Source organism: Astyanax mexicanus, chromosome 12 (assembly GCF_023375975.1).
Source record: "Astyanax mexicanus isolate ESR-SI-001 chromosome 12, AstMex3_surface, whole genome shotgun sequence".
Lineage (NCBI taxonomy): Eukaryota > Metazoa > Chordata > Actinopteri > Characiformes > Acestrorhamphidae > Astyanax > Astyanax mexicanus.
In genome coordinates this window covers 36,126,676-36,150,406 of record NC_064419.1, presented here as the reverse complement: position 1 = coordinate 36,150,406, position 23,731 = coordinate 36,126,676, and the positions used below count along the sequence as shown (strand labels likewise).

At 37.7% G+C, this 23,731-nt stretch overlaps 1 protein-coding gene across 1 annotated transcript in view; it reads right to left on the bottom strand.

The window, feature by feature from the left end:
* efna5b (ephrin-A5b) overlaps positions 1-23,731 on the bottom strand; it is a 184,439-nt gene that overhangs the window by 6,227 nt on the left and 154,481 nt on the right. The window contains exons 3-4 of the mRNA XM_007254052.4: positions 473-538; positions 100-180 (exon numbers count right to left, since the gene is read on the bottom strand). Coding sequence (XP_007254114.1) covers positions 100-180; positions 473-538 — 147 coding nt within the window. The remainder of the gene's footprint in view (positions 1-99; positions 181-472; positions 539-23,731) is intronic.

Here is a 23,731-nt window from a genome sequence, read left to right as displayed (position 1 = left end):
TGAAAGGGTCAATAGATGCATAAAGAAGTGTGCATGCAGAGGCACAAGGACAAAAATGTACAGCAGTCGAAACAAAAAGAGAATCCAAGCCATACTAACCTCTGGGTTCTAATGAATTGTCTACTTTGTCGTTAACGTCAAAAACTCGATCGTGAACGCCTATGATTTTCACACAGCTGTCTACAAAACAGAAGAAACCAAAAGAAAGATGTAAGCCAAACATGTTAGTGACCCCAAAGTGCCCATCCTGTCCCACCAATCACAGAGAAGCACATGGCCAAACATAGAGATGCACACCACGGCCATCGTATACGTAATTAAAGAAAAAGAGGGACATTGCATTTAATACTAACAACAAACAAAGAGTGAAATATCAAAAGCCTTTGCCATCAAATGCATTCAGTGAAGAAAGACATGCCCAGTCTGATATATTTACATACATACTGGTATAATGTGCATTAATGGCACTTACTCGCTGGTCTGACAAAGACTTTCAGCTTAAGACAGCCTTTTCTTCCAGTCTCTGTAACCATGGATGCTGCAACACAGAAAAAGACAAGAAGACAAAAAAAAAAATCAGTTAATCTGTTGAATTATTTTGATTCAGTTCAGTTCAATTGAATTTGTTCGGTTTGATTCAACTTACAGTACACTTCCAACATTTCAGATTCATTCATAATTAATTTTTTGTTCATTTAAATTCAATTACATTCAAGTCACAGTTCAGTTCATACTGTTTAAGTCCAATTCAGTTCAATTAACCTGAATTCACCTACAGGTAAGTTTATGTATTGGCATGAACCTGGCTATATGATACATATAATGACATAGGGTTTAGGATTCAATATATTGCACAAATATTACAAGCAAAAAATACATATTAGGAAAATTGGCATGGTATTAGAAAAAAACACCAATATTGCTAAAAATCTGTGTATTTCAGAACATAATATATCACGATTCTTTGATATGCTAATTGTCAGTCCTGATGCTATCAGCTTGCCTGCTCCGGACTCCACTAAAGAGCACTAAAGACTCCATTTCCCAGCATCCACCCACACTGGACTCCACTCACTTCATGGGTCACGTGACACTACGGAGTTCCCACTCTCCGAGCTATTGACTGTTTTCACCTGTTCTTATTGCTATAAACACACCTCAGTTTGCTTTGCTTCTTGCTGAGTATTACATTTAGTTTTCTTAGCTCTTTTTTGATGTTTCTTTGTATTTACTTTTTGTTACTGACCAGTTTTCGTATCACAGTTTTGCCTTGCCCATTCTATTGATTACCTGTTGCCGATCATTTTGTGTTTTTGACTCCTCTTTTGTCTTCTCCCTTGTATTGCTGGATTTATCGTAAATGACCCTGGTTTGCCTGTTTACCCTCTGGTATGTTGTTTATATTTGGTGCCATTATGTGTCTGACCGTGCCTGTCCCTTACTACTCTTGCACGCCTAGTCTCTTTATAAATAAACTTTGTAATTTGTATCTGCGAGTGTCTTGTCCTGAGTCTGGTCTGTGTGACACAAATATTTTTATGCACCTCTATTTATAGGGCTGAGTTTGCTAAAAAAAAAAAATAATCTTGACATGATCAAAATGATACAATAATGCATAATTAAACATGCATTAAACATCTCAGGTTCTTTTTTTAATATTATTATATTCATAGATTATATTCATACTAGAGGTTAGATCGGGCCCAAAAACTCCGACCCGACCCAGCCCGAGCCCGTGCACGTTCTGCCCGAGCCCGACCCAACCCGAACCATAAACTGTCATCATAAGCCCGAGCCCAACCGGCCCCATAAACTGGCTGTTTTCGGGCTGATTGAATGAGTGAAATATGATCAGAATTATGTTAATTAACACTGTAGCATAGAAGCATAGAACTATTATTTAATTTAAATGATTTTTAAAAACAGCTAAACACAGTGCTGCAAGTCAAACGCGGAGGAGTTCACGTGCGAGAGAGAGACACAGAGAGAGAGACACAGAGAGAGAAAGAGAGAGAGAAAGAGAGAGAGAGACACAGAGAGAGAGAGAGAGAGAGAGAGAGATTTGCTTGTTCTGATGTGAGCTACTCACAGGTAAAGGTTCTCTTTTATCTCCTCGTGCTCATATTCTAGTCCCATACGTAACTCTGCAGCTCCCTCAGTGTTTTCTGTCGTATTTTGCGGCTAGCGCGAGCGCTTACAACTAACACCGCGGAACGCAAGGTGTCGCCGCGCTTGTGCCGAATCCGACTCTCTGCTGAATCCGACTCCCGCTTCGAGGACAGAATCGGCACAACACCCCCCGCTGTACAACTGCGGTAGTGAAAACAGCGCTTATAAATAAATTAGTTTAGTTTCACTTTCAGTTTTCGTTATTTTCGTTATTTTATTAAAAAAATACAAATATAATTAAAAAACAGATGCCTACATCTAAGACTATTTTCTGGAGCCCGACCCGACCCGGCCAGAGGAATGTGGTGGGAAATCTCGGCCCGATTTCGGGTCGGGCCTCGGGTCAGGTCGGGTTCGGGCAGAGAATCTAAGCTCTAATTCATACTAAAACGCTTTTGGGAAACTAATTCCCTGAGTCAATTTCAATCAGTACAAATGCAAAATAAAGAGAGAATTTTAAGGAAACTTTTAATAAATAATTTGTTAAATCAGTTTTAAAATAAAGGGCTTGCAGTAAATGCTAACTTAGTTTAAATAAAACATAAAACCAACCTATTTGGTCCCATTTAAACAACCATAAAACATCAGTGGTTCTACACAGCATGGTGTTTTTTTATGTTGAACTGAGTTTGTATCAAATCACGGCAGCCGCTTTTAACAGCACCTGAAAATGAAAGTGTGAACTGGATATCCGTTCCTCCTCCCAATCTCACACTACATGACCACACCATCCCACAAGCAGTCGCTCATCCATACGGGCGTAGTTTGTGGTCTCACTCAGGAAATTGCCCCTTTCCTGTGGAATCTAGAGGGCGTGTACTCGGGGTGCCTGCAGGCAAAAAGTGGGATATCATGCTGTCATTTGTGGTTCACTGCCACTAATGGTGTTTCGGCTTATCACCAGGATGAGGCCCTGGCTGCCCGACTGAAGGAGCCAATCATAGAGTCTGAAAGCTGAGATTAGGAGGAATCCAGATGATTACCAGGCCAGAAGAGAAAGCTAAAATTATGTGTTCAAAGAACGGTTTGAACCAGATTTATGAACTGAAAACACACACAAAATGCTTTTCTTCCTGTTTATTTACAGTTTAAAGTTGAGAGCTAGAAAATATTGTTTATGCTTAAAGTCAAAAGCATGTAAACTCAGGTTAGCTGTTAGCTCACAACACAACACTGCTTTTAAAACACATAGAAATCCACTGAATCTACACTTACAATAAATAAAAAAAAAGTTACACCCTGAAGGAATCAACTGACAGGAATGAAACTTAGTGGGTGGTCAAGCCAGACTGTCATAGATTGACTCAAAATAGATGCACAGGAATGACATCTTCAATGTCTATGTCTATTTATTACTGCACCGAAGATCTAGCCTAACAGTGGTCTTGGTCTTAGTCAACTTTAGGTCCCTATTTTAGTGATCTATAGTGTACCAGTCAATTGCGCATCTCACAGCTGGATTTAGGGCGTGTGTTTGTGTGTCTTTGGTATCGTGAGGGCACAAAAAATATGCCTAGCGCAGCTCAAAACACGCAAAAGGCATGTACTAATTCTCATAACTTAAATAAAACAATCAGTGTGCCAGTTGTCATTCCCTTTAACAGCGTTAAAGATATTGACCTGTGCGTTCACACTATGTAGGTACACCAGCAGCACATGTATGGCTAAGATAGGATTGGGCAACTGACTGTTGACTGTTGTCAAGGTTTTAATCAGTCAGTGGCACACCTATGTTTCCCACTACCAAGATAGAAACATACCAGATATTCACCTGAACACACCTCCTTTCCAGACCACCATGGCCATCAGTGTAAATATATTCCTAAACTCTGATGCTATTTTAACATTGTGGGCGCAGGCCATGAAAATAGACTGTTGACGGGGTGCAAGATAGCAACAAGCATTGTAGCGCGCTAGGGTAGGGCCCTTGGACTTCATTATAGGCACTTTGACAGCCCAACGTTGTGCTAATAAGATCTAGTAAGATACTATCCCATAGTCAGCCATATCCCCAGACCTATGATTTATTGTTCCTGGTAATCTTTAAGACCTTTTTAAGACCTTAATAAATAATGTTTATTGTTTGATAATTTCTTTAGTTCTCTCCCCGGTAACGTTAGCTAACTTTCCGCTGACGTTGGTATGTTAGCTAACCCAGCGCTAATGTTAGCTTGCTCTCTGCTAACCTTAGTTCTATCCCTGGCAGGGTTAGCTAGCTCTTTTAAGCTAGCTAAAGTTAGTATGTTAGCTAGCTTGGGGCTTAAGTTAGTTAGCTTGCTGCTAACGTTAGTGTGTTAGCTAACTTGCCACTAATGCTAGCTAGATTTCTGCTAACTTTAGTTTTATCCTTGGTAAAGTTAGCTAGCTCGCTTTAGCTAGCTAAAGTAAGTATGTTAGCTAGCTTGGGGCTTAAGTTAGTTAGCTTGCTGCTAAAGTTAGTGTGTTAGCTAACTCGCCACTAATGTTAGCTAGATTTCTGCTAACTTTAGTTTTATCCCTGGTAAAGTTAGCTAGCTCTCTTTAGCTAGCTAAAGTTAGTATGTTAGCTAGCTTGCCGCTAAAGTTAGCTAGCTCTCTGCTAATCTTAGGTCTCTCCCCGGATTAGATGTTTATGATGGGCCACTGTGTTTTCCCACCGATATTAAACGCACCATCTGAAAATGTAATACTTACAGCAAATTTACAGTAAATTTAGGATAATTTAAGGACTTTTTAAGGACTTGCCGGAACCCTGTTTATATTACTTCTGAATAACATTACAATAAAAACGTATTTCTTTTTCTGCATGCAATTTTTTTTGCAACTATTTGCTTGCCAATATGTACATAAACTCCACTGATTACAAACTATATTCTAGTGCAATCAGCTATATAAAAACAGCTACACTAAGAATACACATATATTGGTAACCACTGTGAAAAGAGAATAAATATATAAATATTATGTATGTAAAATAGTGTGAACAAAAAAAAAACAAGAACAAAAGACACTATATATCAAAACTACAAATCACATACTGTACATTTCTGAAGACACACATAGTTTTTGGGTGAAATGTACTGCTGGTTCAGTGAGGTTGAAGTAGAAACTCTGCGTCATGCTAAAACAGGATGTTCCCCAACTGATACCATAAAATTAGAAGCATATAATTGTCTAAAATAGCTCTTCTGTATTCTGTAGCAATTAACCCTTCACTCAAACTAATGGGTTTAAACCCTGAACCCTAAAAACAGCCGTACATCATTATCTAAACTCCATAAACGTTGCTGTTGGCATCATGCAGCAAGTTCAGATACACCCCGCTTAAGAACAAGTGTGCAGGACAAACTGGCAGTGCCAGACTGACAGAAGTGTGAACATGTCTTTACCACACAAGAGTCCAGTGACACTTTAGGAGATGCCTGGAATGTGCATAGTGATGTTATGCTGCATTAAGATTGTTATAAGGTTGTTATAACCAGATGGTTAACAAGTAAACCACCAAACATGGAAATCTGTAGGATATCCAAAACAAGAGTTTGAGTGAATCACAACTACACTGCAATCCAAATTATCATGCAAATTGAATTTAAGTGTCATAAAGATACATTTTTTTGTTTCTCAATTAAACTCATGGATGGTATTGTGTCTCAGGGCTCTTTGGATCACTGAAATCATTGAATCTCAGACACCTGTGATGATTAGTTTGCCAGGTGAGCACAATTAAAGGAAAACTACTTAAGAAGGATTTTCCACATTATTAAGCAGGCCACAGGTTTTAAGCAACATGAGAAAGAGAAAAGATCTCTCGCTTCCAAAAAGCGCCAAATAGTGCAGTGCCTGCATTAGCATTGGCTGCTAACCACAGCGCTAGCTTTTTCGCCCTTCAGAGGTGAGTATATTGGACTGTAGTCTGCATGTATGCTGTGTTAAAACAACCTACGAGGAATGAGCCGCTAGCCCTGGGATACTCAGGGTTCCTCAGTCTGATAGCGCTGCAATTAGCATCTAATGCTAATGCTGCTGCACCCAGCCTTAGTGCTGGAGAAACTTTTACTGACAACTCATCATTAGACAAAATATTGGACATCTAAGCTTGCTGTAAATAAAAGGAAGTGCTTTACTCACCTAAATAAAGGGCTTTCAGGAATGAAATTTGTGTAGATTACCATCCAGCTCTTATTAGACTTTAAAATATATATATATTTTTTTTTAATTAGAGTTTGGTTCACTTAGGCTTTTTTTTTAAAGAAATGATGTCTGCAGTACTAAAACATTTAATATAGTTCTGTTGTGTTGGGGACACAAGTACACATTTCAGTATAAAACTGATCAGACATTTACAAACTCTTATTTTGCTCAGTTGCTTTATATGAACTCATTCATTTTGGAGTCACTTTAAAGTGCAGATTCTCCTCTATAGAGATTCTCTGTCATGGCATGGCTAGTTTTTGTGTGTTTAGTTCAGGTGTGTTCTCTTGATGAAACGTGTTTCTGGAGAGCTGTGAGGTGAGTCGCCAATTTCCCATGACGAGAAATTGTGTAATTTGTAACCCTGTGTCGCTGATCAGTCAACAACTGAAGGACTATAACAGCACAACCAGTCGTATAGTGTGAACAGTACAACAACTGACGACTGTGAACCTGGCATAATGCGCCTTATAATCCGGTGCACTTTATGTAAGAAAATAGACCAAAAAAAATAAGTAGACGTTCATTGATAGTGCGCCTTATAATCCGGTGCGCCTTATAGTCCGGAAAAAAAAAATACAGATCAGGACGTCTAGTCAATGTTTTTTCACTGTCTGAAACAAGCACGTTGCATAATGTATAGGCAGCAGATAATTAGCTGGCAGAATGTAGCTGAAACTTTCTACATCAGGAATTTAATAGTGCCTGTAGAGCGAGGAGCTCTGTGAATGTAGTCCAGGTGTGGTAATGAATCGATTGAATGAATGAAGCTCCCCCCCGAAACATCATTTCTCAGAAAATGCAACGTGTGAATAAATTTGCCTCCATGTTTATTGTTTGTCTTCATTTTTACCTCAAACACGGCATCCGGCAGTGTTTCAAATGTATACCAAGGAGACAGATACATACCCACCAGCATGACCAAACACTCTTGTTATCTTCCAATGTGTGCTGAGTGTATGAAATCGCGTTCTGATGAGACAGAGACGGTCTGTTCTCGCTTACGATGCACTCGCGCCGTAATAACAAACAGCTTTCAGGATGGAGGTTTGCCGTCAGAGTGCTTTCACCGGACGTGTTTATCTGCTCACCCTGGGGAGAACGAATGCTAATCGGTGTTTATTTCGTTTAACACAACCAACACATGAACGTGGAAGCATTAAAACGGCAGTGTTCTTCGCTATAGCGAGATAGCTAGAAGCTAAGCGCTCTCAATTTGTCCTTTTCCATAAAGAGCCCAGTCTAATAGCAGCATCTGCAACTGCAGAGGTCATCTTCTCTCTGTGTCCCTCCATAACCCTGTCCCCCCTCTTTTTCTCTCTTTCGTTCTCTCCGTTCCTTGGCTGACAATGGGGATGTGATGTAAATGAGCGAGTCTGTGTGTGTGTGAGTGATGGAGTGAGTAAGAGAGCATGAGAGGGAGAAAGAGAATGAGAAAGAGAGAGTTTGCTGGGATATTGAAGGGCTACTATAGGTTAGAGAGAGAGAGAGAGAGGGGAAAGAAAGAGAAATAAAAAACAAAGAAAGAGAGGTTACAAGTAGTAGTCAGCCAACAAAGAACCATCAAGCCAAGAGTAAGGTGTGCAATAGTCTGTGAGGTTGTGAACGAACCCATTGTAACTTCTAAGCAACTGAAGGCCTTTCTCACAACTTTTACCATTAATAAGTAAACTATGAAGAACACAGTGAGCACACAGTGGTGTGCAAGCAGAAAGCCTACTCTGTCCAAAAACTAAATTTTTGCGCATCTGCAGCTTGCTAAAGCTTCCATGGACAAGCCAAAAGGCTATAGGAAGCAAAGTTTTGTGGACAGATGCGAATAGAAAATACAGCTCTGGAAAAAAAAATAGGAAAAAGAGACCACTACAGTTTCTGAATCAGTTTCTCTGATTTTGCTATTTTTGAGTAAAATATACATTGCTGTTTTATTCTATGAACTACAGACAGCATTTCTCCCAAATTTCAAATATTGTCATTTAGGGCATTTATTTGCAGAAAATGATAAATGGCTGAAATAAAAAAAAAAAAGTTGCAGAGCTTTCAGATCTCAAATAATGCAAAGAAAACTAATTCATATTCATATTCAAGTTTTAAGAGTTCAGAAATCAATATTTGGTGTAATAACCCTGGTGGTTTTTAATCACAGTTTTCATGCATCTTGGCATGTTCTCCTCCACCAGTTTGGTTTAATGGCTTGTGATCACCCATCTTTCTTTTAATTATATTCCAGAGTTTTAAATTGTTTCTATTTCATTTTTAAGTGGTCTCTTATTTTTTTCCAGACCTGTAGATTTTGTTGTTTTAAACAAGCAGCATTATTTTCAGAAATAAAGGTTTGGACCTGTTTTGCTGCATCATGGCATTAATAGCATCCTATTATTGATGGAACAGAGAATTCTAAAAAGTACCTGCAAATACTAGAGATAAGATAAGAAAAATCACAGAAAATCTGCCTGTGGGATATTAAGAGAACATGGGTCATGCACCAAGACAACGACCCTAAGCACACAAGTCTTTCTACAGTCTTTCTACCAAAGAATGGTTGAAGAAGAAGAACAACATCCAAGTGAATGTTTTGGAACGTCCAAATCAAAGTTCTGACCTTCATCCAATAGAAATGTTGTGGAAAGAGTTGAAGCAGTTTAATATTTGTCCCCATCTTTAGGACTTTCAAGATCAAATGTAGACAGATAAAGAAAGAAAAACAGGGAAAGAGGGAGATCAAGATAAATACAGGACGGAGGGATTAAGATTGAAAGTGCAAGAGATGGAGGGAGAAGAGTAGAGAGAGGTGCAATTGATATAGAAATAGAGAGAAACGAGAAAAAGAGATTTAGGGAAAAGACAGAGGAACAGGTATAAAGAATAGAGATTGATCTATAGATAGAGAGGAATGAGAGAAAGAGATTTAGAGGAATGAAAGTGAAAAGATAATTGCGAAAGATAGAGGGACAGGGAGAAAGAGGGGAACAATTGATATAGAGAGGAATGAGGAAAAAGATTTAGAGGAATTAAAAAAATAGAATTGCGAAAGACAGAGGGAGAGGGAGAGAGGAGCGATTGATATAGAGATAGAGAGGAATGAGAGAAAGAGATTTAGAGAAATGAGAGAAAAAAAGAGAATTGAAAAAGATAGAGGGACAAGAAAGGAGTAGATTAAGAGAGGTGAGAGAGAGATAAAGAAGAGAGAGAGAGATAAATAGACAGATCAAGAGAGAGAGATAAATAGGCAAAGAGAGAAAGAGAGAGAGAGAGAGAGAGAGAGGGAGAGAGAGAGAGAGATGGTGACACGTTAATAAACTCTGGCTGTGTCTTACTCACTTCTCTCCACTCTGCAGATGTCTGATCTGCAGCGGCCAAACCCAGCCCACTTAACACATGCTACTCATTCACACACACACACACACACACACACACAGTCCGAAGGCCTTTGGGTTTGTGTGACAAAACAGTTTAGTGTTATAAACACTGAATAACTCCGATAATTCATGTCATGTCATGCCGTAAGCATGCTGGCCTGTGTTCAACCTCACTCACAAGGTAACACCTCACAACTTATATATATATATATATATATATATATATATATATATATATATATATACTAGCCATTCTCAATTCATTCCCTGAGGGATGGAGAGAAAGAGCAAAAGAGAGAGAAGAAAAATAAATAGAAAGAGCTTGTTCTTCTTTTATTAAAGCGAAAGTCTTTGTTTTACTGTGAAGACTAAACTACCTACTAGATTGTGCGCCATTGCTGTGAGGATTTGATTGCATCTAGCTTTAAAAGGACTTGGGTGGTCGAGTTCCAAAAATCGTCAGTGTACCTTAATAATCCAGTGCACCTTATGTATGAATTTTACCAGTCAGATATTAAGGAGCAGTAAAGCCACTTCACTAAAGTACAGTGGAGTGACACAGGAGTGTCAGTTCAGTTGGTACCGCTTTAAAATAAGACTACCTTTATAAAGGGTTTATAAATGGTTTACAATTAGTTTATTAATGGTTACTAATTAGGTTGTAAATGCCTTAAAAAAAATTAATAATCAGTTATAACACATACGTAGAAAGGGCAACACTGACCTGTTGTTTGCCAAATAGTGAACCCACAGCGCATCTATTATCTATCTATATTGTTGCCCTTTCTAATTATGTGTTATAACTGATTATTAATTATTTTTAAGGCATTTACAACCTAATTTGTAACCATTAATAGACTAATTGTAAACCATTTATAAACCCTTTATAAAGGTAGTCTTATTTTAAAGTGGTACCGTTCAGTTCTCCAGCAGTATTAGCATTATTCGCTAACCGCTCTAGTGCCAGCTCTTTTGCCTTTCAGAGGTGAGTATTATCGGCCTGTGGCCTGCTGCTAACCCTGGCTAGCGCTGCTGGAGCAGCATTAGCTTTACCTGCTAACCGTGCTTAGCCTTAGCGGTTAGCCGCTAATGCTCTAGCTTTAGTGGAAATCTGGAAATCAAAGCATCGTGTAAATAAACGGAAGCGCATTACTCACCCAAATAAACAGTTTTTAGGAGGGAAATCTGTGTAGATTAACATCCAGCGCTCGTTTGACTTTAAAAGAAAATGTTTTTCTTTTTTAAGAATTACAGTTTTGTTTACTTAACTTAGCTTAGCTTCACAGGTTTATAGACATGCTGAATTAGAAGAAAAACATGGCAACACCTCTGTTCCTTACTAATGTCGCATAAAATGCGCTTTATAATCCAGTGTGCCTTATGTATGAATGAAAATAGACCAGAAATATAGTGCGCCTTATAATCTGGTGCGCCTATAATCTAGCGCAAAAAAAAGGGGTACATATGTTGGATGATGAGATCTGGACAATAAGCACTTTTGGCAAACTGGCAAAAAAATAGCTGTAAATTTAATTACAGTAAAATCATAAAGGGGCAGTTTTCCAAACAGGGATTAAGCTGAGTCTTATTTATATGGTGAATTCAAGGAGAATTTAAGAAAAATATAAGAAAAAAAGTTAGTCTGGGACTACACTAGATTTTAGTCACAGCTAATCTCCACCTACTACATAAAAGGACACACAATTTGGGGGCAGCGTATAGGCAAGAATCAGATGATAAATAATGACTAATAAAAAAAATATTAATAATATAATACTAATAATACAGGGGTTAAAATATAGCAATACATTGCAATAAAATTGCAATATTGAAAAATATTTGTTTAACAAAACCATCATAATACAAAATAATCACAGTATCATATGCATACAGGCTGAGAACAAGTTCACTTTTTATCCAATCAGAACTGCAGAATCTAAAGAGAGAGAACAACAATGCTATCTATCTAATGGGTCTGTATCTAACTAACTGTATCTCATCCCAAAGATGTTGAATGTAACTGTTTGACAGCTTTACATCATCCCAGCTGATGCTGGTGGTAATTACAGGATGCCCTTTTCTATTGGCAAAGCTTTTCTAATAGTGTGTTTAGCTGAAGTTCAGTTGTGTGAGAAATTAGTGCAATTAGTGCAAGGTATTAGGATACGGGTGGATAGTGCACATACTGTGCTATGGTTCTTTTTTTTTTTTTTTTTTTTTTAATTTCCCATTTTCTCCCCAATTTAGCACAGCCAATTACCCAACCCACTCACTAGGACTCCCCCTATCACTAGTAATGCCCCAACACACCAGTAGGGTGTAGACTAGCACATGCTTCCTCCGATACATGTGAAGTCAGCCACCGTTTCTTTTCGAGCTGCTGCTGATGCAGCATTACCGAGCAGCATCACAGCACAGCGCGCTCGGAGGAAAGCGCAGCAACTCGGTTCCGATACATCAGCTCACAGACGCCCTGTGTTGTGGCCATCACCCTAGGAGTGATGTGGGGAGAGAGCGCCATCTACCCACCCGGAGGAAGCAAGGCCAATTTAGCTCCCTCTGAGCGCCGAGAGCTTGATGGCAAAGCTGCATGAGCGGGGGTTCGAACCTGCGACCTTCGCTCATAGTGGCAGCGCTTTAGACCACTGGACCACTAGGCGCCCTGCTTCATTTTTTTCAAACTGATTTTTAAAACGGAAATATTTCTGCTATATTTCTGCTGACGTCTGCTTTACTGTAATTACAGACAGAAGCTTTTGACCTTTGACCAGCGGAGTTAACAGTGTGAGCTGAACTGTAAATAGGTATTATCAGGTTCAGTGCTCTGCTACACTTTACTGTACTGTTACAACCATGCAGACCTGAATACAAGGCTTCTTACACCTTGTTATATAACATGACATCTTCTGTTACACAAACTATCTTCACTACCCAAACCGTGAGACTTCAAGACTCTACAAGCTGGACATCGGGACACCATGTGTGTATGTGTGTGTGTGTGTGTGCAGGCATGTGTCTCAGCAATGGTTTTGGGTCTCCAGCTGCTTCTAATAAGCTGATTCAGTGGCTTTGATCTGTGCTCATTTACAACAGAGGATGGGTTGATTGAACATGCCCTTTCAATGTGAAGGTCCATTCAGGACAGTCTACCACGTCTCCTTTATCCATTATACCACTTACTCTGCCTCTATTTTATCTCAATTATAGGTCAGCTATTTTTTAACAATTTCCTTTTACAATTGTATCAATTTTAATTGGCCAATTTATATGTCTTTGTAAAGAATGCTACCAGACAACAGGCAAAAAAATAGATGTACATTTCAAAACAGTAAAAACATAAAGGCGCAGTTTCCCTAAAAGGGATTAAGCCAAGTCTTATTAGTAAGGTGATTTTTTTTATTGAATAGAAAATGTAGTCTGGGACCAGACTTAATCACTGTCTTGGAAACTAATTCACAGTTGTTTAGATAATTGTATAGCTTTATATTCAAATTTAATCACAGCTTATGTCCACTTACTACATAACAGACCACACAAGAATTAGATGATGTGATAAAAATATGATAATGATACAGGGGTTACAATTCAAAATATAGCAATATATTGCACTACAAATGCAATCAAATTGTTTCAAAATGTTTCTTTAGCAAAACCAGTGCTTCAATATATGTGGGGCTTGTTGCATTGAATGTAGATGTCTGTTCATATGGACAAGTTCTAGCCAGATGCTGCCGGTCACGATCATTACCAACCACTGCATCACTGTCCACTGTAGGTAGTAATTCTATTATGTCTACTATGGTATGTTCCTGGTAACACATCCCACTGTAGATTGAGGAATGTTAAATGCCTGGACACTTTATTTTTAGATAATTCATTTCACATTGCCATGAGCATGCAGGCCAGTTTTAACCTGTTCCCCAGGTATCTAAGGTAACAGGTCACGATCAGTTTACACACTGCCATCCCATGACTTTTGGCATGCCATTTTCTAAGCCAATAAACCGATAAACTCACATTTTAGCAAGTTTAACTTTTTTTGTTTTTTTTATCTTGTTGACAATCTGATAAAATAAGGACTTGTATAACAAACAAATGCAACTGAAACCACCTCAATATTTTTTCCTAATATACCAACAAATATCCTTTTTTCCGTGATTTTCTCATTGACCAAATTATAAGACCCCTAAAAGAGTACCACTCTTAAAAACAGAACTTTTAATCAGGTGTTTTCAATCAGGCATTAAAGAAGCAATTAAGCAGATTTAAAAGTATTTAGCTATTCTTTCTAGACAGTTAAGTCTAGAAAATGGTTAAAAAAGTCAAAGAGAGGAGGAAATTGTCCTTCATAAGCAAGGATATGCATCTAAAAAGATAGCAAAGACACTAAACCTTCAAGAGACACAATAGGGTGTGGCAGAAAGACAAGCCTGTATTTGTTGTGATTGTGAACAAGCTAAAAAATAAATGTTAAACTTGCTAAAACACTTTACTACAGTGGGGGTTGAATCATTTTGAACCCAGCTGTATAGTTAAATACAGTTAAATATAGTCATTTTGCTCAAAAGAAGATGCACCATGCACAAAGAAGAATGGTGAGGCATAAAAGACTGAGAAAACACAGAAGAATAGAGAAAAAAGAAGAAGCAGTAGAGAAATATCCCTCTCTCCCTCCTCCTAAATTAAATGTTACGCTAATTTCTTACCACTACTCTGAACCAGTGAATAGCGAGAAGCAGAAATTAAATCAATAGACTCTCAAAGGACTGGTGTTTGTTTTGTTCTCACAAAATCCCACCCAAAAACAAATATATGTTTTGTGAATAAAAAATGTGTAACAATTTAAATTTTGATTAAAAAAAATGCAGCAAAACCACACAGATCAAATATCTAGATAGTCATTTCTCCATTCAGATTCAGCAGCACCGAGCAGAGCTCTGATGATTATCTAGTACACACAGCATTGATTAAAACTCTGGGCTTTGTGCTGCTAATTGAATTAGAATGAAGAGGAATGCTCTGCTGTATCTGAGCAGCAGACAAACCTATCAGTCTCTGTATTGTTGGATCTACTGTGGGATTCTTTTGTGCTGATTTCTGGCACTTGTTTGTTTGTTCATTCCTGTTAAAGAAACACTAAATTTCTCTTCCAGTAAATGATGTGTTTAACTCCAGGACTGTTAATTCTGATTTCTGATATTTAAAATTGTTCACAATCTATAAACACCTATATAGGTACAAATTGAAGAAAAATAAAAGACCACTTTAGTTTCTGAATCAGTTTCTCTGATTTTGATATTTATAGGTATATGTTCGCGTAAAATTAACATTGTTGTTTTATTCTATAAACTACAGACAACATTTCTCCCAAATTCCAAATTTAAATATCATCATTTAGAGCATTTATTTGCAGAAAATAAGAAATGGCTGAAATGACAAAAAAGTCAAGATGCAGAGCTTTCAGACCTCAAATAATGCAAAGAAAACAAGTTCATGTTCATTTTTAATCACAGTTTTCATTCATCTAGGCATGTTCTCCTCCACCAGTCTTACACACTGCTTTTGGATAACTTTATGATTTAACTCCTGGTGCAACAATTCAACTTTGAACAAAAACTCAGACATCAGATTGTTCAGAAAGTAAGTCAATATGTCAGTGAAAGAGTTTAAGATTATGAGAAAATGAAAGAGCTCATTCCTACAACATTTTTTTAATGTAATGCATGTGTTTGTTTTCTTTTCTATATTTGTCAGGAATGGACTTTTATAAGTGGCTGACATCAGTCAATGTGTTTTTATCTATAGTTTTACACTGCTTTGCTTGGGAGGGCAGAAGAACATAATGGGTGGGCATGTTGAAATAAAAATGTTGAACGGGTCTTCATCAGAAAACACATTATAGGGTTTTCTACAGTGTATATTTATTGAATGAAACAATCATAAAATACATGAAGAGGGGTATCAAGTTAAGTCCATATTAGGAGAGATTAGCAGCTATTAAACCAAGTTAGTAGCCTTCTTACCAATTAGCTGCAAATACTACAAGTTAAGCAACAAAAGGGTTACAAGCCAGTAACACTGAGCAACAAATCACTGCAGTTTTGCAAACGTTACCTTGTGGAAGTCAGTTTAAACTGGAAGAAGTGTTTAATTCGCCCTTATATATCCCTGTCTCTCATATTCACACTGACAGGACCTGTCGTACTGAACCAGAACGTCTCTGAATGAACTTCTCCAGACAGTCTACAGCTTTTATATGATTCATAGCCAGGAAGAGCCAGGCAGAAATAAGCAAGGAAATGTCTTCATGTTGCACAGCAAAATAAGTTTTGTGAGAGAGAAATTTTGATTTTTTCAGAGATATTTAAAAAAACAGGGGTGTACACATCTATAGGAATAGGAATATAGACTGTTCTCTAGGTTCAAACCTATATTTTTTGATGCCAAAACACCAACATGCGATAAATTTACCTGAACACCACCACGCCCATCAGTGTAGATTTATTCCTAAACTTAAAATCCTATACTATTTTAACAGCATGGGCACGAGGCGTGAAAACAGACTGTTGAGGGGGTGTAAGGTAGCAAAGAGCATTGTGACGCGCCTTACACAGGGTGTAAAATAAGATATGGGATATTTTCCATTTTGCACTTTACAAAATTGGCACAAAGCAAACCAGACTGTTCTCATACAGAGTTCCCCAATGGTGGAACAAACTACCTTCCACTACTAGATCAGGAGAATCACTCGCTATCTTTAATAAACTCCTGAAGACAGAGCTCTTCAAAGAGCACTTACTCTCCTAACACCTCTAACAAACTTCAAACTACATCTAACCTCATTTCCTTCTTCCCCTCCTTCACTTCTCTATCCCTTTATTTCCCTTCGACCTCCTTTAAGCCCTATCTAAAAATGGTTTATCTTAATTCCTATTACTTTGCGTCTGCCAAATGTAATGTAATGAAAATTAATTTAACGTTGATCATTAAAAGTTAATTGCTTTTTAAAAGGGTAAAACTGCATTATTACACATTATTATATTCTATATCATTCTGTTGCACACATCAGCGTACAGTACAGTATTCCTCCACCGCCTTCATATGTAATATCTGGCGAGAATTCTCCCGGCAGGATAAATGGCTGCTGTTTCATTTCTAAAGTGAGTTTAGAGAATAAAGATTTTCGCAGCTGCCATCTGCAGCTCTTCTGCAGGAACTGCCTGGGCGTCTGCTGCAGTCCACTCCTGGCCAGCAGGCTCTCTTTTCGGCCAGGCTTCTTCTTCTTTTTTTTTTCCTTTTTTTTCCTCCAGCAAGCGTGACACACTGTCTGGCAGGCGGTCAGTCAGTCCTGGGCCGGGTGCCACTGAACATTACAGTGACACACACTGGGAGGGGAAGACAGGAAGTGGCTCAACCTAGCACGAGGACGCTATGAGCTGTAGGGGAGGGGGAACAAAAAAAAAAAAAAAGAAAGAGCGAGAGAGGAAAGAAATGTTCCATTCATCAAAACGATGATAATGCTTGACATCCGTGTTGCTGGATAAGTCTGGGGCGCAGATGAAACGAGAGTACATTTCATGGGAGCGCTCGCAGAACGTGAGCGATGGGCCCGGCCCGCTGCGTCCCTGCGCAGAAATGAAATAACTAAAAGTCTCCTGTCAAATTTAACTGATGCGCATCTCCCATCTTCATTCACCCGCAAGACTCGCCGCGTTGCCATGCCAACTCCTCCGCTTCCCAAATATTATCAATCAGAGCCTGGGCTGGAGATATAGCGTGGCGAGAGTGAGGGAAATCATGATTAATATGCTTTTCTGTGGCTGTAAAATGTGACCGTCTGGCCAAATATCTGAAGGATAAATTTCAGTGCCGGGCGATATGATTAAAAATATATTATATCTCAATATTTAAAGAATTTTTTACGTTTTTTTTTTTTTTTAAGATTTTATGATGCACAATAGGGCTGCAAGATAAATCATATTTTTATTGTCATCAATTTAGTATTACTTGTTTATAGTTGAAGACAGATCGCTGATACTGATACAGTTAATGATTATGCTTTTCCTTGATTTTACCAAATTGAAAACCTCTGGAATATAATCAAGAGGAAGATGGATGATCACAAACCATCAAACCAAGCTGAACTGCTTTAATTTTGCACCAGGAGTGGCATAAAGTTATCCAAAAGCAGTGTGTAAGACTGGTGGAGGAGAACATGCCAAGATGCATGAAAACTGTGATTGAAAACCAGGGTTATTCCACCAAATATTGATTTCTGAACTCCTAAAACTCGTAAAACTTTATGAATATGAACTTGTTTTCCTTGCATTATTTAAGGTATGAAAGCTCTGCACCTTTTTTTGTTATTTCAGCCATTTTTTTGAGTTTCTTTGATTTTACCAAATTGAAAACCTCTGGAATATAATCAAGGGGAAGATGGATGATCACAAACCATCAAACCAAACTGAACTGCTTGAATTTGTGCACCAGGAGTAATGGCATAAAGTTATCCAAAAGCAGTGTGTAAGACTGGTGGAGGAGAACATGCCAAGATGCATGAAAATTGTGAATAAAAACCACTAGGATTATTCCACCAAATACTGATTTCTCTTAAAACTTTATGAATATGAACTTGTTTTCTTTGCATTATTTGAGGTCTGAAAGTTCTGCATCTTTTTTTTGTTATTTCAGCCATTTCTTATTTTCTGCAAATAAATGCTCTAAATGACAATATTTTTATTTGGAATTTGAGAATGTTTATAGAATAAAACAATATTTATTTTAAACAAACATGCACCTATAAATAGCAAAATCAGATAAACTGATTCAGAAACTAAAGTGGTCTCTTAATTTTTTCCAGTTGCTTTGAAATTTTGAGTTTTCTCAACTTTGTCATTTTTACAATCCATGCATTTACTTTGGTACATTCATGCAGAAATACAGTGATTTCCTGTTTTTTTTTCTTTCTTTTTTTCTCTCTCCCTCTCTTTTTTATCGGAGCTCCCCTGATATTGGCTTCACAGACCTTTAGAGATTAAAATCTGTCTTCAGATTCACTATATTAGAAAAAGATGCTGCCTCAAGCATTCCGAGGTGGGGGGTTCACACCAGCCGCCGATGTGCCCCGACCTCTGACCCCAAACGCTCGGGCCCAGACACTCCTCATCCTTCACTAACACACACACACACACACACCTACAGAAACACACACACACACAAAGCCATTACTCACACGCAGCTAATACTGCATTCTGCTTGCACTGAATTGCTTGCAGATGTGCACAACATTAAATAGCTTCCTGCATTTTTCCTGAGGGCAGTGAAGTTAGCATCTGCACCCTCTCTTTCTTAAACCTGCACAGGAGGGGGCAAATAAATGAGGGCTAGATGATATGGCCAATTTTCTATCTTCACAATATATTTCTCATTAATTAGAAATATTTACAAACAGTTTAAAGCCACCCACTGCCTTTGATGTAAATAGAGCAGGGCAATATATTAAAAAATATATCATATCTCAATATTTAAAGTCATTAGTCATTTTCATGATACATAATAATTAATGCAATGTTTTATACTTAAACAAAATCTATCAGTGGTGTCAAATTCCTAAATAATTTTTAACTCTCTCATGCATAGTAATATATATTTATATACAGCTCTGGAAAAATTAAGTGACCACTTCAGTTTCTGAATCACTTCCTCTGATTTTGCTATTTATAGGTATATGTTTGAGTAAAATGAATGTTGCTATTTTATTCTATAAACTACGAACAACATTTCTCCCAAATTCCAAATAAAAATATTGCCATTTAGAGCATTTATTTGCGGAAAATGAGAAATGGCTGAAATAACAAAAAAAATGCAAAGCTTTCAGAGCTTAAATAATGTAAAGAAAACAAGTTCATATTCATTAAGTCTTAAGAGTTCAGTAATTAATATTTGGTGAAATATTAATACTGGTGATTTTTTATCACAGTTTTCATGCATCTTGGCATGTTCTCCTCCACCAGTCTTAAACACTGCTTTTGGATAACTTTATGTCGTCACTCCTGGAGCAAACAAATTCAAGAAGTTCAGTTTGGTTTGATGGCTTGTGATCATCCATCTTCCTCTTGATTATATTCCAGAGGTTTTCAATTTGGTAAAAACAAAGAAACTCATTATTTTTAAGTGGTCATCTTAGCTGTATACTGATGTAGAAAGGAGAAGGTAGTCATACTGTCCTGCTTGATAGGTGTAAATTGATAACAACTTATTGCCCAGCCCTAAAACAAATAAAAAAAAACAGAAAGAAAGAAGAAAGAGCGAGACAAAAAAACACACACAACACAGTTTGTCCCAGATAAGAAATCACCCTGTCTCCCCAGCTCGGCTTCCTGATGGACAATTTACCTTCTCCAGCCCCACAGCCATGGCCGACACACAGAAAAAAAATGAAGAATTATGGCCTCAATTTGATTCCGGCCCCAGCTCTGCTTTCCTTGATCAACCTGCTTGTGTTGCTGGAGCGCGAGGCAGCAGAACTCCGTCTCCTCTCCCTAATGCTATCAAAAAGACAACAAATCAAGCTCACCCTCGCCCAACCCTGGGAGGACTGAGGAAAAAAAATGAAATATATATTTATTAAAGGTCTCTTTTTTCCGTCAGGCAAAACCACAATTTGACATTTTAATCTTCATTGGTGGATCAGGTTCTAATTCAGTCTTAATATTGGTGGCAATTTGTCATCTGATTATCCCTCGAGACTCCGCCTCGTAAGAAATCACGTAAAGAAGCGGAGACAGGACGATTCATATGCCTGACAATTTGCCTGACAATCGGAAACATGGCCCTGGTTATGTCAGCCTGGGCTTATTTGTGGATGAGGAGATTGAGGAGTTTGATGTTTGCTGTATTAGCGCCTCATTCAGCTAGCTGTATGCTAACCGCAGACCTGCTGTAAGCACCAATCATCCTCGCATTCAAACACTTTAGGGGACAGACAGGCTCTGAATAGGTGGTGGAGATATTTAGAATATCAGTAAGACAAAACATAAGCTAGACTGTAGCTGCTCTGGAAAAAAATAAAATAGTTTTTTTTATTTTACCAAATTGAAAACCTCTGGAATAATAAATAATCAAGAGGAAGATGGATGATCATAATGCATCAAACCAAGCTGAACTGCTTGAATTTTAGCACCAGGAGTGACATAAAATTATTCAAAAGCAGCGTGTAAGACTGGTGGAGGAGACTGTGATAAAAAAAAAAAACAGGGTTATTCTACCAAATATTGATTTCTGAACTCCTAAAGCTCCACTAGGTAGGATTGAGATTTTGTGCTCGTGGGCTCCCCCTACAGGAGAGTGTAATAAATGTTTCAGGCGGATTAATTTCTCTTTCTCGTTTTCTGTCTTTCACAGACATATTCAGTCTCTTTCCAGCTTCTGCCAGAGTGTCTGTATGTTAGTTTGTAAAGAATGAACCAGTAGTCCTTGTAGAACTGTTAGAACTAAAGTTCGGAAAGCAGGTCGCAGTTCTCGTGAGCATTGGTCACAGCCACCTCGTGAAATAATGTATAAGGGCAGTCAAATCATGGATTGGATGTCATCTGCTGGTGTTGGTCACTTAGAAGATAACACCTGACAGGTGTTGTCCCCAAGCTGTCCGTTAAGATACATACTGCTATCTCATGACTTTTGGCATGTCAATGTACTGCAACCAGTCAAGTCATATTTAGCACTACATCTTAATTTTCACATTGTTTCCAAACTAATATCACTGTTATACCATTAAAAAAAGAACTATTCTCCTCTCAGTTACTGATTTAGACTAAAGGTCTTAATAAAATCCATCATCTGCTAAATAAAAAATGATCTTCTTTAATTATGATAACAGCTCAACCCTTCCATAACTTTGCATTTAATCCAGCAGCTATTCTGAGTACATGCACCGTGAAACAATGCTGCTTTAGTGATTGCAGTTTAATCTTTGACTCTGTTTAGAGTAAAAGCAGCTGAGATATCAGTGATGAATAGAAGCAAAATCAATTGTCTGGGAAACCTTATTAAGAAATGACAAGACAACGACAATGAAGACAGTACGGTAAAGCGCTGCCTAATATGAAATGTAACTGAAATAGAATATGACAGGTTTAATTATGTTCAAGCTTCTAGCTTGATAGATGGATTAGAAAAAAATACTGTTATCTTGTTACAGAAGATCTTATAAAACCATCGCGCTTTACGTAGCTTTGTCATAGTGTTGGTGAGCTAATAAGCAGATTATACTACTTAAAGATAGTTCTTTACCTTAAAAAAACAACAGTCAGTCATGCTGAAGATGATCATAAAATGTTATCTAAGAGAGGACAGCTTGAGGATGACCACACTTGTATAAGATGTAAGCTTAAAGGTTGAACACTGGCCAGCAGCCTATTGGCAAGTGATGTGGATAACTGAGTTAGAGTGAGTTTTATATCACCATCGATGATCAAATGAGCAAAAGAGGCATTCAATCTAACCAATTTCAATCTAACCAACTATTAAGCATGGTGGTGGTAGCATCCTTCTCTATGGCTGTTTGACTGCCAGTGGTATTTGTACATTTGAAGGATTGATGAGAGTGGACGGAATAATGAGGAGGGAATAATTTGGACACAAATTGGTATTTTAACAGGATGATGACTCCAAATCTACATCAAAGGTGGCAATAAAATAGATAAGGCAATCAAACTTTAAGCTTTTGGATTGGCCGTCCCAATGTCCAGGTCTTAAACTGGAATGCCCACACCTGTATAAGATGTAAGATGAAAGGTTGAACATTGGCCAGCAGCCTATTGGCAAGGTGATGTGGATAACTGAGTTGGAGTGAGTTTTATATCACCATCGACGATCAAATGAGCAAAAGAGGCATTCAATCTAACCAATTTAACTTCGAACCAACTATTAAGCCTGGTGGTGGTAGCATCCTTCTCTATGGCCGTTTCACTGCCAGTGGTATTTGTACATTACAAGTATGGATGGGAGTGGATGGAATAATGAGGAGGGTGGTCTACCTGAAGATATCTTCAGTGTAACCAGTGTAAACTTGGACACTTGAAACTGGTATTTCAACAGGATGATTACACCAAATCCACATCAAAGGTGGCAATGAAATGGATAAGGCCAGTTTTAAGCTTTTGGATTGGCCGTCCCAATGTCCTGGTCTTACACCGATACATAATATGTGGACTGTGGTGGAAAAACAACCAACTGTGGCATCAAAAAAAGAGTAGTCATTCAATCGAATAGTCATTACGTAGTCATCCAATCAGAATTTTGCTAGAATGGGAACCAAAAATCGTTGACGCAACATGCAACATGCTAATGCATGCTTAATCAAATATTAGGATGGTTTTAACTTATATTTTTGAATTATAAAAAAAAAAACGGTTTTGTAATGTATTGTCTATTGTATTGACTTTTCTATTAAAGATGGACTTTGTATGTACTGTTATAATAAAAAAAAAAAAAAAAAAAAAATATATATATATATATATATATATATATATATATATATATATATATATATATATATATTGATAACCTCTGGAATATAATCAAGAGGAAGATAGATGATCAAAAGCCATCAAACCAAACTGAACTGCTTGAATATTTGCGCCAGGAGTGGGATAAAATTATCCAAAAGCAGTGTGTAAGACTGGTGGAGGAGAACATGCCAAGACGCAAGAAAAAAACAACTGTAATTAAAAACCAGGGTTATTCTTCTAAATATTGATTTCTGAACTCTTAAAACTTTATAAATATCATTTTTTCTGAAAGCTCTGCATTTTTTTTTATTATTATTTCAGCCATTCCTCATTTTCTGCAAATAAATGCTCTAAATGACAATATTTGTATTTGGAATTTGGGAGAAATGTTGTCCGTAGTTTATAGAATAAAACAACTATGTTCATTTTACCCAAACATATACCTATAAATAGCAAAATCAGAGAAACTGATTCAGAAACTGTATATAACCTTTCAACCACAACTGTATATGGGATCTTCTG